At 42.5% G+C, this 12,981-nt stretch overlaps 1 protein-coding gene across 2 annotated transcripts in view; it reads right to left on the bottom strand.

The window, feature by feature from the left end:
* LOC141909304 (kinesin-associated protein 3-like) overlaps positions 1 to 12,981 on the bottom strand; it is a 117,187-nt gene that overhangs the window by 13,228 nt on the left and 90,978 nt on the right. For both annotated transcript variants that reach the window (XM_074799709.1, XM_074799708.1), the window contains one exon: positions 8,409 to 8,553. In XM_074799709.1, coding sequence (XP_074655810.1) covers positions 8,409 to 8,553 — 145 coding nt within the window. The remainder of the gene's footprint in view (positions 1 to 8,408; positions 8,554 to 12,981) is intronic.

Below are 12,981 nucleotides of genomic sequence, written 5' to 3' on the forward strand. Positions count from 1 at the left end.
TTACACAATACAATCGTAGCACAGACAGCGACTGGACCTGGCAGGAACAAATACCTCAGATAAATCTTTTCCCTTGGTCTTATTGATTTTAATGCGGAATAGAATTGAATTTTCTGAAATTTGCTCAACAATACAAAATTGAATTGGACTTGATGTTTTTATTCGTTCAATAAAGTAAAATTGAATTGAATTTGATATTTTTTGCGGAATAAAATTTGATTGAATTTGTAGTTTGAGCACATGTCTAATTAGCATCATCTATCCGATTCAAGAAAAAGCTATTTTTCCCGGACTTTGCACAATGGTCAATGATATTTTCTGTAGTGCTAATAAAAATATTCCTCCCAAAAACCAAATCAACTAAAGCTTTCACAGAAATCGATCTTGAAATACAATTTTAGATCTTAAAATAAAACCCGGAAGTAAAACGGAAGACGATACCGCGGGTTCACGTGAACACCTGCTGATTTCTGCGGCTAAGCCAATCATAGAGGAGTCTTGGCTTTCTGATTGGCTTTTGAAAACCAATATTTTTGCGATCAGATATTCACGAAAAAGCTCATATAAATTTTAAGGACACCCTCTTTCAAAATTCAGCTACGTAGAATTTGGAGAAAGGATAATGCTTTAATGAATGATTTGTATGAATATATGCTCAGTTGCACAGTAAAAGAGCCTTTGCTCTGGAAACCATGTCATTTAAATTCGCTCCATTTGTATAGTAATAGGCTCAGCCTAAGGCTGTCCTAATAAAATGATGTGATTGTTGATGGAGAATTCCAAAAGGCAGACAGACTTCTTCCAACGGAGCACCTGAAAAGGCTGCGCACGAAGTAGCCATAGACCTCACTTGAAGAGAAACAACTCACCTCCGAGGAAAGATTCTCCTTCAATAAAATTTCCTTGATCAGTGAAGAGACCCATCGGGCCACTGTGTCTCGAGAAATATCACCGGTGATCCAGCAGCGGAATAAATAACCGCTCCCGCAAACCCCTTCGTGGAGCAGAGCGATCTAAATAGAAACACAATACCCGTACAGGACATACCTTCCTGTCCAGAAGACCCGCTTCCACTCGAGGGCTTCAATTTAGGGCTTCCACTTTAGGGCTTCAATTCGCCATTGACGACCAACCGAGCCTGGCCGTTGGTTCTTTGCCAAAAACTCCAAAGCAGGCCGCAGCGAAACAAATTCCTTTGCTGGCCCGAAGACAATATGACCTTGTCGCACTAAAAATGCATGAATCTCAGAAAGACGAGCCGATCAAGCCAAGAACAGCAAGAATACAGTCTTTTTTGACAAATTCACAAATGACCCTGCAGAAAGAGGTTCAAATGGAGCCTCCATTAACTTCTTCAAAATTGCAGACAGATCCCATGGTGGAACTATCCCCGGTACCCGAGGCCGGGAAACAGAAAACCCCGCAACAAGCTGGGATATCCGATGATCCCCTGTTACATTTGTCCAGAAGCACGCAATGTATGAGAAATCGCGGAGCAGTAACCTTTAACAGTTATAACCTGCAAACCTTTTACTACAAATAGATGCAGTAAAAAATCTGCCAATTGAGCTACAGAGGGTAAGCATGGATCAATTTCCCCTGCAGCACACCAATCAGCAGAATGACCCTATTTGGCATCGTAAATGGTACTTGTTGATGGCCGCTTAGATCCTGCGATAAAAGAGGCAGCCTGTTCCAAAAAGCCTGGAGCTGACAAGGATCGCTGGACAATGGCCAGGCTAGCAGATTAAACCACTGGCTGTTAGGATGATGCCGAAAGTTCCCCTGAGACAGAAGCGATGGGAAATTCAGAGGAATCCTGGGGTTGTCGCACAGTAGGTTGAGAAGTGGTAGGAAACATTCCTGAGCCGGCCAACATGGTGCTACCAGAACTATGTTGCAATTGACTGGTGTGGGCGGGAACGGATACGCATGCATCCCCGACCAGTCCAGAGAGAAGTCATCGACCCCCCACGCTTCCGCGTCTGGAAACGGGGAAACAAACAGAGGACACCTCCGATTGATCCGGGTGGCAAACATATCCAGTAGCGGATTGCCAAACATGTCTTGAACACTATTGGCTACTTCTTGGTGGAGAACCCATTCTGTCGCAATAGCCTGACCTCGACGAGAAAGAGTATCGGCCATCACGTTCCTTTTACCTGCTAGATGTTCCACAGTCAGGGAAACGCTCTTTGCCTGGCACCAAAGAAGAATTTTGGCTGACAGATCCGTGAGGATTTCTGTTGGAGTGCCCCCTTGATTCTGAAGGTAAGCCCTCACTGTTGAATTGTTCATGGCTAACCAAATGTGGTGGCTGTCCACTCTCCTGTGAAAGAACTTCAGGGCCTTCCACACGGCCAGCATTTCCAGGAAATTTATGTGGTTGGTGGCCTGGTAGCGAGACCACCTCCCGGCTTTGACTCGGTTCTCCAGATGTGCCCCCCACCCTTGGTGACTGCCATCCGTGAATACCTGAACTGGAGCCTCTAACGGGGCTAGTGACATCCTTAGCCGAAGACGAGTAACGAGCTGTTCCCGGGGTCGTGGGCACTCCCGCAACAGCTTCTTGAAGTTAGGCTACTTGAGCCATGGATGGAAAGACTTTGCCGATTCTGAGATCGAAGTCCATGCCGAGATAAGTGAACTGTTGAGCCGGTGTCAACTGAGAATTTTCCCTGTTTATCCGGAACCCTAGCTGATGGACTAAGTCCAAGACTGAGGTAAGTGCCTCCCGACATTCTTGAGCCGAGTTCGCGACAATTAACCAGTTGTCGAGATAAACGAACAGTCGAACACTCCTGGACTGGAGTACCTTCTGAACGGACTTGACCAACTTGGTGAAAACCACTGGGGCCGTACTGAGGCCAAATGGAAGGGACCTGAATTGGAACTGGCGGCCTTTGCCTTTATCCAGAGAAATCGCCGAGATTTTGGGTGAATTGGAACCTGAAAGTAAGCATCTTTCAGGTCCAATGAAGCCGTCCATTGACCTGGACGGAGCCCTTGAATCACGTCCTTGGGTTTGGTCATCCGGAACCTTGGAATGTCTAGGTGCTGATTGAGGGATGACAGATCTATCACCTTCCGTTGACCCCCTGTGGCCTTTGGTACCATGAATATTCGGGAAAACCGGCTGGGAGAAGTTTCGTTGCAAACTGGTTCTATCGCTCCCTTCTCGGCCAATTCCTTGCCTTAGAAAACAGAGAGGGTAGCCACGAGAGACGACCCGGGAGGACCAACTGTCTCCAGAAAGGTCGGACCAGTAGGTAACTGCCTGCTGCAGACAACCTCCCACTGGTCCCAAGAATTCATTTCGAGTTTTTCCGAAAGGAAGAGCCCCTTTTTGGAGCCTTCCCCTTGCCCCAATACGAACCGGAACTGTTATTACCAGACGAGGCTTGCTGCGATTGTTGAAGTTGCGTGCTAGTTCTCCAACCGAGAAAGCACTGAAGTTTGAGTTGGTCCGGTTTGCGTCCGTGTCGAACCTTGCGCCGCTGGCGTCCGACCTGAACGCTTTTTCCACGGAGTTCGGACGGTGGACTTGGTCTGGACCTCCCGAATCTTCCTAAGCTCGGCGGAAACAGGAGCGCACCAACCGGGGAAGAGATGTAAAGACGTCCCCAATGGAGCTCTCAGCAAAGTATTGGACACCATATCCGGTAGACGAGCTTTGGAGTCCATAACTGATTCAAGGGAGGCTAACACAAGATTAGCCTGACCCCGAACCGGCAATGTAATTACATGTGAACCAGACCAAGCCAAAGATTGGATAATCCGGTCCATTCCCTCTAGTTTTAGGGCATCTGACTCAGGGTCAGAGCCCCCATGGACGGTGGCGAGAGTTTCCAGAAGCTCACCTGTCAACCCCTTAAGTGCCAAATCCTGAAACGAACCAACCCTGGTAAGATTTCCAGGATTGGCGCCATGGCCACCAAACCGGACTTAGGTAAACGAATACCCGACTGTGCTGAAACAGTATCTGGGCTGATCAAAGTATAATCAGCATCCAGGCAGCTATGACTATGATCCACAGCACCTGGAGTTGCATAATACGCCGAGCGAAATGCGCCTATATGTAGATCGGTTGAACTAAAATTTTCCAGATTTCATACCCCGTTCTGCAGGGGGAAACGAAAACGTTCCAGGGCGACATTCACCCCATAATTGTGTAACTTATCGAGCCCATTCTCTTGAAACCGCTGACGATTCGCGTAAGACATTAAGATCAGAGTCCGGAGGGGGATAAGCTTCCATTAACTCTCCGAACAGAGGAGCTGCTATAGGCTGAGTGCGAGTTGCCCCGTGTTTGACAAAAAACTCAGTAATCATTGCTCTAAATGGCACGTCCCCCGCTGGTTCGGATAAAACTGAACGGGACGGAGATACATTGCGAGCCAGGGAAGTCCCCATTGTATGGGGCAACCCAAAATTGCTTGAGGCAGGAACGGCCCCAGAAGGAATTTCCGGTTCTGGGACCGGATCCTCATTGGAATCAGACCCTACCCCAGCAATAAGGAATTCAGAGTCTGAATTCCGAATAACTGAGTGGGCTGGCGAACTTCTAACCAGACAATCAGGAATAGGCTTACCTGTTGTAGAAGTTGTAGCGACTTGTTGCGACGACGATAACAAGTTTAAAATTTTTTCTTCAAATACATGGAAATCCTTCTGAGTCAGGAATTTCCCTGTATCCCGACGATCATGAAGACTTCGGTGACGGTCCCTCGAACGGGATCAATACCTGCTAGAAGAATCACCTTCTTCGCTTAACGACCTCGGTGAAGGACGGCGAAACTTTCTGCAATAACAATCATAATCCCTCTCGCGATCAATCCTTGATCTGCGAGAAGACCTGGCGCAATTATTACCCTCACGGTGTCTGGACCTAGTGGGAGAGCAAGCTCTATCCCCGGAGCAACGATGACTATGATTCGAAACATCAGAATCAGACGATGTATAAACCGGAAGTTTAGAACCAGGTGACATCTGGACCGGACCGGTGCCCGAACCAGACTGGACCGATACCGACCGAACCGGTGCCGACCGGCTTGTGCCGGTATATTGACTACCGCGGCATGCGCTTGGTTCAGAACATATTGTCTGAACCGGATGAACCGGCTAAACCGGTGATCGACCAGCGACCGGTGCCGGAGAACTAGCGCTCCTTCCCTGTAGAACGGAGTTGGGAAGCTGACCGTGCAAGTACAATCGGGACCGCCTCGCTATACGATTTGAAATAGAATTAGAGATGTCGGTTGGCACGCCAGAAACCGACGAATCCTGACTACCCGACGACGATCTTTCAGCTTCCAAGCCTTATCAGCCAGAATCCAAAGGTCCTCGGACCAAACCTCGCAAGTCTTGCAAGGATTACTCCTAGAACAGACTTGGCCAGATTTACGCCTACACGAGGCACACGAAACGTGGTCATCCCAGGCACCGAATAAATGTCCACATCCCTCACCGCCACGATGCTGACCTTGGGAGAGGGGGCGGCATAATTATTCAATTAATCGGTCACAACAATGAATTAAATCAAATTAAATTAAATTAAATTAGTTAAATTATTTCGGGAAAAAAGAAACAAGGGATAGCCCCCAAACCGAACGGACTCACCATTACGAGTGATTACTCCCTTAACTTCCTAATCCCTTTGAATTTTTGGCGAAAAAATCCAACGCGTTCATATACAAGAACGCCAAGAAAAAAGATGGCGGATTTCGCTGGTGGCTTAACGCAATACCGCAGGGCCGGGTTGTATGAAAAAACCATTGGCGATCCATCCAAATTTAGAAAATATTGGCACAAACCATAGGAAAGGTTACAGTACTTGACAGAAATATCAGACCCCAGGACCATCTAGATGAAATGTGTGCCACCCATTTTACTGAAATTCGCGATAGGCAAATGGATTGGAAGCATGACGTCATCAGCTAGTGAAAGCAAAAGCAAACCACAGGTTCACTAAAAATCCTTGTATGGATTAAAGCAATCTCCCCAGGTGCTGGAATGCCGAATTTACACGTAATATTGAGTCGTAGGGTTTTCAGCAGAGCGCTGCTGACCCCTGTGCGTCTGTTAAGTTTAGAGATATCGGATTACTTATCGTAGCGGTTTATGTTGATGATCTGATAATAGCCTCACGTGTGTTATGTGAGCTAAATAGTTTGAAAGGTGATCTTTCAAAACGATTCCAAATGAAAGATATGGGTGAACTCCATTTCTGTCTTAGAATAAGTGTTGTTCAAGGAAATGGCATAATTAATTTGCATCAAAATCAGTATTTACAATGCCTTCTCAAAAAGTTTAGAATGTGTGATGCGAATCCGGTTTCAACACCGTTGGATGTAAATGTTAAGTTAGTGAAAATGATGGCGTGAGCAAACCCGTGAATAAAGTTCTCTATCAATCGATCGTTGGAAGTTTGCTCTATGCTGCCACAGCCATGCGTCCAGATATCGCTCAAGCTGTAAGCACAATATTGATATATTGTCAGTGTTGCCAGCACCTAGCTTTGCTATATCCGGAAGTATTTATTGACATACACAAACTTCCGAGCGCCGAAGGCGCGAAGCCATTTCGGGGGGTTTGGGGGTCCCCCCAAGAAAATTTCAGAAATTAGAAGCGTTTTCCGAGCACTTGGAGCGATCGTGAACCCATGAACAACTTATTATATTCTGGAAGGTATTTCCAATGTGGCACATCCTCATTCATTGACGATCAGCATCTTCTCACGCATTACGGGCCGAGTCCTGAATTATTGCAGTTCAAATGCGCCGATGAACGCTCACAAATTCAAGATCAGAGCGCTTGAGCGCTTAGTTGGCAAGGAAATATTTAAAATTTCGTTAATAATCAATTTATCCGTGAATATTATGCAACTCATTTTCCGGGGAACTATCGCATACGGGCCTATTGAAAATAAAAAAAATGGAACATTCAAAAAAGGACGGATCATAGATAGTTTAGGCCTAAGCCTAGATGATCATAGATGTGTAACTTGAAGGGACGTACCTATGAGTGCTCTGATAAAGATGATCTAATACAAGCGCGGCGCATCAGCAAGTCAAGTCGTGGTTACAGTACAGAAGTTTATTGAACTCCAAAATTTTACAATACACATTCGAGTATAAAATCAATTAAGTTATAAGCACTACTCTGTATACTTACACAAAAGCCGCTCGACCGCAGAGCTGTGCGGCGTCGTCATGACGATTGGTGGTGATGCAATCATCACAGCGAATGCGTATGGGTGGCCGTTCTAATAAAAATTAACGGCATTTTCGCGCAGTACGAAGAAAATTTCCGGATTTTTTTTTGAAAGTTTCGATTTCCGGAACTCCGGAAATTTCCGGAAGTCTGGCAACACTGTATTGTGGTGATCCGTCAGAAGCACACTTGACCGCTGCGAAACGCGTGTTGCGGTAATTGAAAGGAACCGCGGAATTATCCCTTGTTTACCGGAGATCTGAAATCAATGTCTGCGAGGATATTCAGATGTGAATAGGGGAAGCGACCTCGACGATCGAAGGTCAACAACCGGTAACGTGTTCATACTTGCCAGTAGTGCAATTAGCTGGTTAAGTAAAAGGCAACCTACTGTTGCACCCTCTACGATTGAAGCGGAATATATGGCGCTCAGTAGGGCAACGCAGGAAGCTGGTTGGTTACGTTGTTTTAGGTGCGACTCAGACGACTCCTACCGTAATAGCAGAGAATAACATAGGCTTTATTGCATTATCGAAAAATCCTGTAGGACACTGTTGTACAAAACACATTGATTTGCGTCATCATTTCTATTGTGAAGCTGTCGCTGATGGAACTATTAGTATTGAGTACTGTAAAACATTAGAAATGGTTGCTGACATTCTTAGAAAACTACTACCTCCAGTTCAATTTGATAAACTAAGACATAAAATGGGACTTGAGTAAAATTTTAAGTGGGAGTGTTGTTGAAGTAATATTTCTACTAATATTCGGAAATAGGTCATGGTGATGGTGAATAGTTTTTTGAACCTTGTATAACCTTATGGTTTATGTATCTGTTTTTGTCAGTTGAGAATGAAACGTCAAAGTAGATTGACATCCGTTGTTTTGCTTTCTTCCTTGGTAGCTGTGTTACTTTACTTACCCTATAACAACACACCAGTCGCTAGGTTTCTTTTTGAACTCAATTGAAATCACTTCGTAATTTTCTTATCAATGAATGATGAAAAAAGATTGCATAAACCCTAAAGATAAACCCTACGATAACCCTAGAGACATTTAAAATCACGATGTATCTAATATATTATGATTTTGATCAAGTACGTCTGAAATTTTATTGGCACTAGTGCGCCTTGCTCTCATTGAAATAAGCATAGTCCTTTAACCCAAAATTGAAGAGTAGATATTTTAATACGTACCCATCTGATGCAAAATTAACTCTATTTTGGGCACCTGGAGCGCCATAACCAGCCATGAAATCAGGGTTACCATTATACAAAGCGTGTTCATCTATGAATTCAGGTGTTATACACCCATCGACCAACATGCCTGGTTCATACCCCTCTGAAATGAATAGTAGGAAGATGTTACACTAGAAATGGCACAGCAGAGCCAATTCTCCATCCTGGGGTTTAGATGTAACAAATCTGTTCGGACATCTGACAAAAAGCGAATGCAATGTTCAGCTGACTACTTTACTCCCAAGTGAGCTAAAAATGATGACTCCGACAATATCATAACCACCAGGACATGTTTATACTTAATAATCTTGTCAATACGTAGTTCAGGGTCCATAGAAGAGTCCATATATCTTTAATCTTCCTATCTTTTCTTAAAGAAAAGCACATAGTGCATGAATTATATAACAATGACTAATTGAATTGATCATATTGCCTTGTTAAATGAACTGAAGCGCCATACCACAGATTCTACATATATATTCTATATTTATTTTCTGAGCTCCACTATAAAATTATCAATTTGTTGAACTAGCTTGCCCAGTAGGTCTAGACAATACCGGAGTTTTGCAATGATGTTGTAAACAATTATTGCAGCAATGGTAGCAACAGTTTTATAAGATGCTTTTATGGTCTATTCATTCATTAAGTGTGGTACGATCTCAACTCTCATGAATATAACCACTATAACCACTTCATCAATCTAAAGAATGATAACAAGAGCTCCATGGGGTTTGACATGGCAGTTTCACAAATTATGAAAGATGTAAGACCTGTGCTTCAATCAATTCCAAGCATCAAACAAGGCAATTCAATACTACGTATCTATGTCCCCCACGATAGCCAGTAGGGAATGAATGACCCCTGAAGACACTGAGCGTATCCAGGGATAACCATACTATGAAATATCATTTTCCTGCTATGAATTTTAAGCATTTATTCTATTGCAATTTAAGAATTGAGTATACAGGATTTTAGGCAAAAGACGTCTACCAACCTGGACCTTTGACCCTAGAACTCCAAAATAACTAATGCACTAATGCACATCCTCTCCCCAGGGGTAATCATACTATGAAATAGCATTGTTCTGTTATCAATGGTTTTTCTTGAATCGTGTTTACAAGGTTTTATATGAATGATATCTACTGACCGTGACCTTTTTCCCAAAAATCAATGGGGCACATCCTCTCCCTAGGTGTAATCATGCAATGTAATATCATTGTATTGCTATCAACAGATCTTTCTGAATCACATTCACGACACAAGGTTTCACATGAATGACCTGAAGTGACCTTGACCTTTGATGCTTGGAGCCCAGCATCAATAGGGCACATCCTCTCCCTAGGGGTAATCATACTACATAATATCATGGTACTGCTATCGACGGTTCTTCTTGAATCACATTCACAATGTATCACATGAATGACCTGTAGTGACCTTGACCTTTGGTCCTTGGACCCCAAAATCAATAGGGCACATCCTCTCCCTGGGGTAATCATACTGTGTAATATCATAGTCCTGCGATCAACGATTCTTCTTGAATCGGGTTCACAAGCTCATGCAGACGGACGGACGGACGGACGGACGGACGGACGCTACGACGGACGGACGAACAGAGGCGGATACCAAGTCCCCAATAAGGGCAGGTCGTAAGATCATTTCCAACTCCCAAGTAGTTAAACTAGGTGTCCATGGACACCATGCCCGCTTGGGAAGTGGTTTCAAATGCTCAAAAGTCTAACAATTTCAATATTCAACATCCCCTGGTGACCATATACAAAAACCAATGACCTTGAAACTCACAACAATCATAGAACATGTCAGTAGCTACGATTTTGTAATGGATTGTGATAACAAAATATGCCTCGTTACGAATTTGATATGGAAATACTAAGTAATTCTACTATTCAACGCCCCCTGGTGACCATATGCAAAAGCTAATGACCTTAAAACTGACCACAATCATAGGACATATTCATGAGCTACCACTTTGCAATTGATCATGGTTACAAAATATGCCTAGGTAAGGAAATACTAAGTTATACTATATTCTTCTATTCAATGCCCCCTGGTGACGATATAGAATAACTAATGTCCTTAAAACTCACCACAATCTTCTGTTGGTAACAAAATATGCATACGTACAAATATAATATAGAAGTTTTTGTATTATTCAACGCCCCCTGGTGGCCATATACAAAAACCAATTACCTCGAAACTCACGAAAACCATAGAACACATGGTTACAACTTTCCAATTGATTATAGTAACTCAATATGCTAAGGTATCAATTTAATGTGGAAAAACTTTTTCCCACCTACGAATGAGTACTGATGACACCCAAGATGGCTGCCAAATGGGTCATAATTGGCTGATCAAAAATACCTGTCTTAGGTATAAATATCCCTTTCCAAAGAATACCCATCACAAATTGCAATGAGAAATGGCAAACCAGTAGGAAGCTATAGGACCCAAAATTCCGGCCAAAATTGACGTTTTTGGGCACTAAAAAGGTCATAGGACGGCCATCTTGAGTCCGATCGACCCAATTTTTCAAGGTTGTGAATTCAAATATGTACGAATGATAAAGGTAATTGATCAAAGCGTCTTCAAAATTTCCCTCAAAAACTTCAAAAATGTGTAAAAAGTGCTCATTTTGGCAAACAACAATGGCTGCCAATCGGCCATCTTGATTCTGACAGGGCCAGTTTTTGGGCTGAATATGTGTCTAGGGTAGATACATGTATAAACCAAATATCAAGATATTACATTGAAGTGTCTTCAAAACTTCCCAAAATATTTGGATTCCGTCCACGGATGGACGCATGGACGAACGAACGGACCCACTAAAACAACTTATGGGATGATGCACTTCCGGGGTGAGTTAAAGGTACGGACAACACTTGTGAGGTTCACTTTTCTATTCTCGTAAGGGAGTCCTTGTGGGCTTCTGTCCAAAATTAGTGAGTAGTGAGAAGAAAGAAATTGCGAGTTGCACTGACCAAAATATAGAGATGCAAATTAGACAGAAACAGGATGACAAAGGCCACTGTGCGCCCTCTTATCATTTTGAGAGTCCACCATGATATTTGAGCTGCAAAACCAACACAAAGAAGTGGTTCACAAGTTCATTTAATGAGCAACCAATATTACTTCTCTTAAAAAACATGTACTTCCTTTCCTGCTGAATTCATCGTTAGCAATCTATAATTTTCCTTCTAACTGAAACTAAGGTACCTCATGATTTTTCTTTAATCTTAACTAATTATGCGTAGGAAATTGAGATTGTGTAGGAAATACTACCGTCACAATGCAAGTAACAAGCAGCTGCCTGAAAGAATAAAATTTGCGCAGCAATAAGTATAAGGAGAAAACAGTTAACAAATGAGACCTGTTTATAATGGTCAATTTTTGACTTAAAGCTTCAGTAACACATTCATGAGACAGCCTGTAGAATTTGAAAAAATACATCCTTACCACTCCAATTGTAACTTAACAATGTTGATAAGTAACATGTTGAAGACTTAACACAACCAAAGCAATCTTTCAGATTCAAAGTCATATAATCAACAAGTAGAAACATGGAGAATAGATGATATGATAAAAACACACTTTGTACGAATTCTTAGATCTAAAATCAAGAATCTATCTAATGAAAAATATATTACCTGCCCCAATCCTGACACCAAGTTTCATATAAATCCATAAATTATTAGAGGCTGTATCATGCTAACAAAATTGGCTGCCGTAATGGCCATATTTGATGGCTGATGGCCTCCATTTTCATGGGCCAAACCAACTAACTAACTTTCATAAAAATGCAACACTTAATTCCAGGTTTTTAAACTATACAAATCAGAACATAGAAGGTCTTTATTTAATCATATAATCCTAATTTTTCTGCATTTTGCAATTTGCATTGTTGTTCACTTTCTTTTTGATAGTGTCCCTATTACGAGAATGAATGATGTCCTTGTTCTTGTTTTGCTCAATACTTTAGTCGCGTTCTCACAATCACTGGCCACAGGGTTTTCACCTGTTTTGAAAAATTCTCGAAAATAATGTTTTAATCCTTTTTCCTCTTCTCGTGTCCAATTTCTTTTCTTTACATGGCACCTTTTCAGCCAGCACCTCTTTCTTTTTGGGCTGTATAACATCTGAAAGAAAGTATATGTTAAGGGAATATCTGGTATATATCCTAGCATTGGCAAGAGAAACATGGCATGCAAAGAAAATCCGTGTGTAATAATTAATTAAGAAGTCTGTAAATTTCCCGGAATTTATATTGGTCATACGAGAAAAGGTGTCTTTTTAGACACAAGCTTGAAGTAACTTATGTCCATGGGTTTTGGGTTGCACGTCCAGTAAATTCCAAGGTGCTTATTTTAAGATCTATAAACATATGAGATAATTGTGAACTGCTATAGTAACTAATGTCCATCGCTTTTGGGTTGCGTGTCCAGTGATTTCTAAAGTGCATCAAAAGGATCTTTTTAACATGTAAAACAATAGTGGGTTGCTAAAGTAAGTAATG

The sequence above is a fragment of the Tubulanus polymorphus genome, chromosome 7 (genome assembly GCF_964204645.1).
Source record: "Tubulanus polymorphus chromosome 7, tnTubPoly1.2, whole genome shotgun sequence".
NCBI lineage: Eukaryota > Metazoa > Nemertea > Palaeonemertea > Tubulaniformes > Tubulanidae > Tubulanus > Tubulanus polymorphus.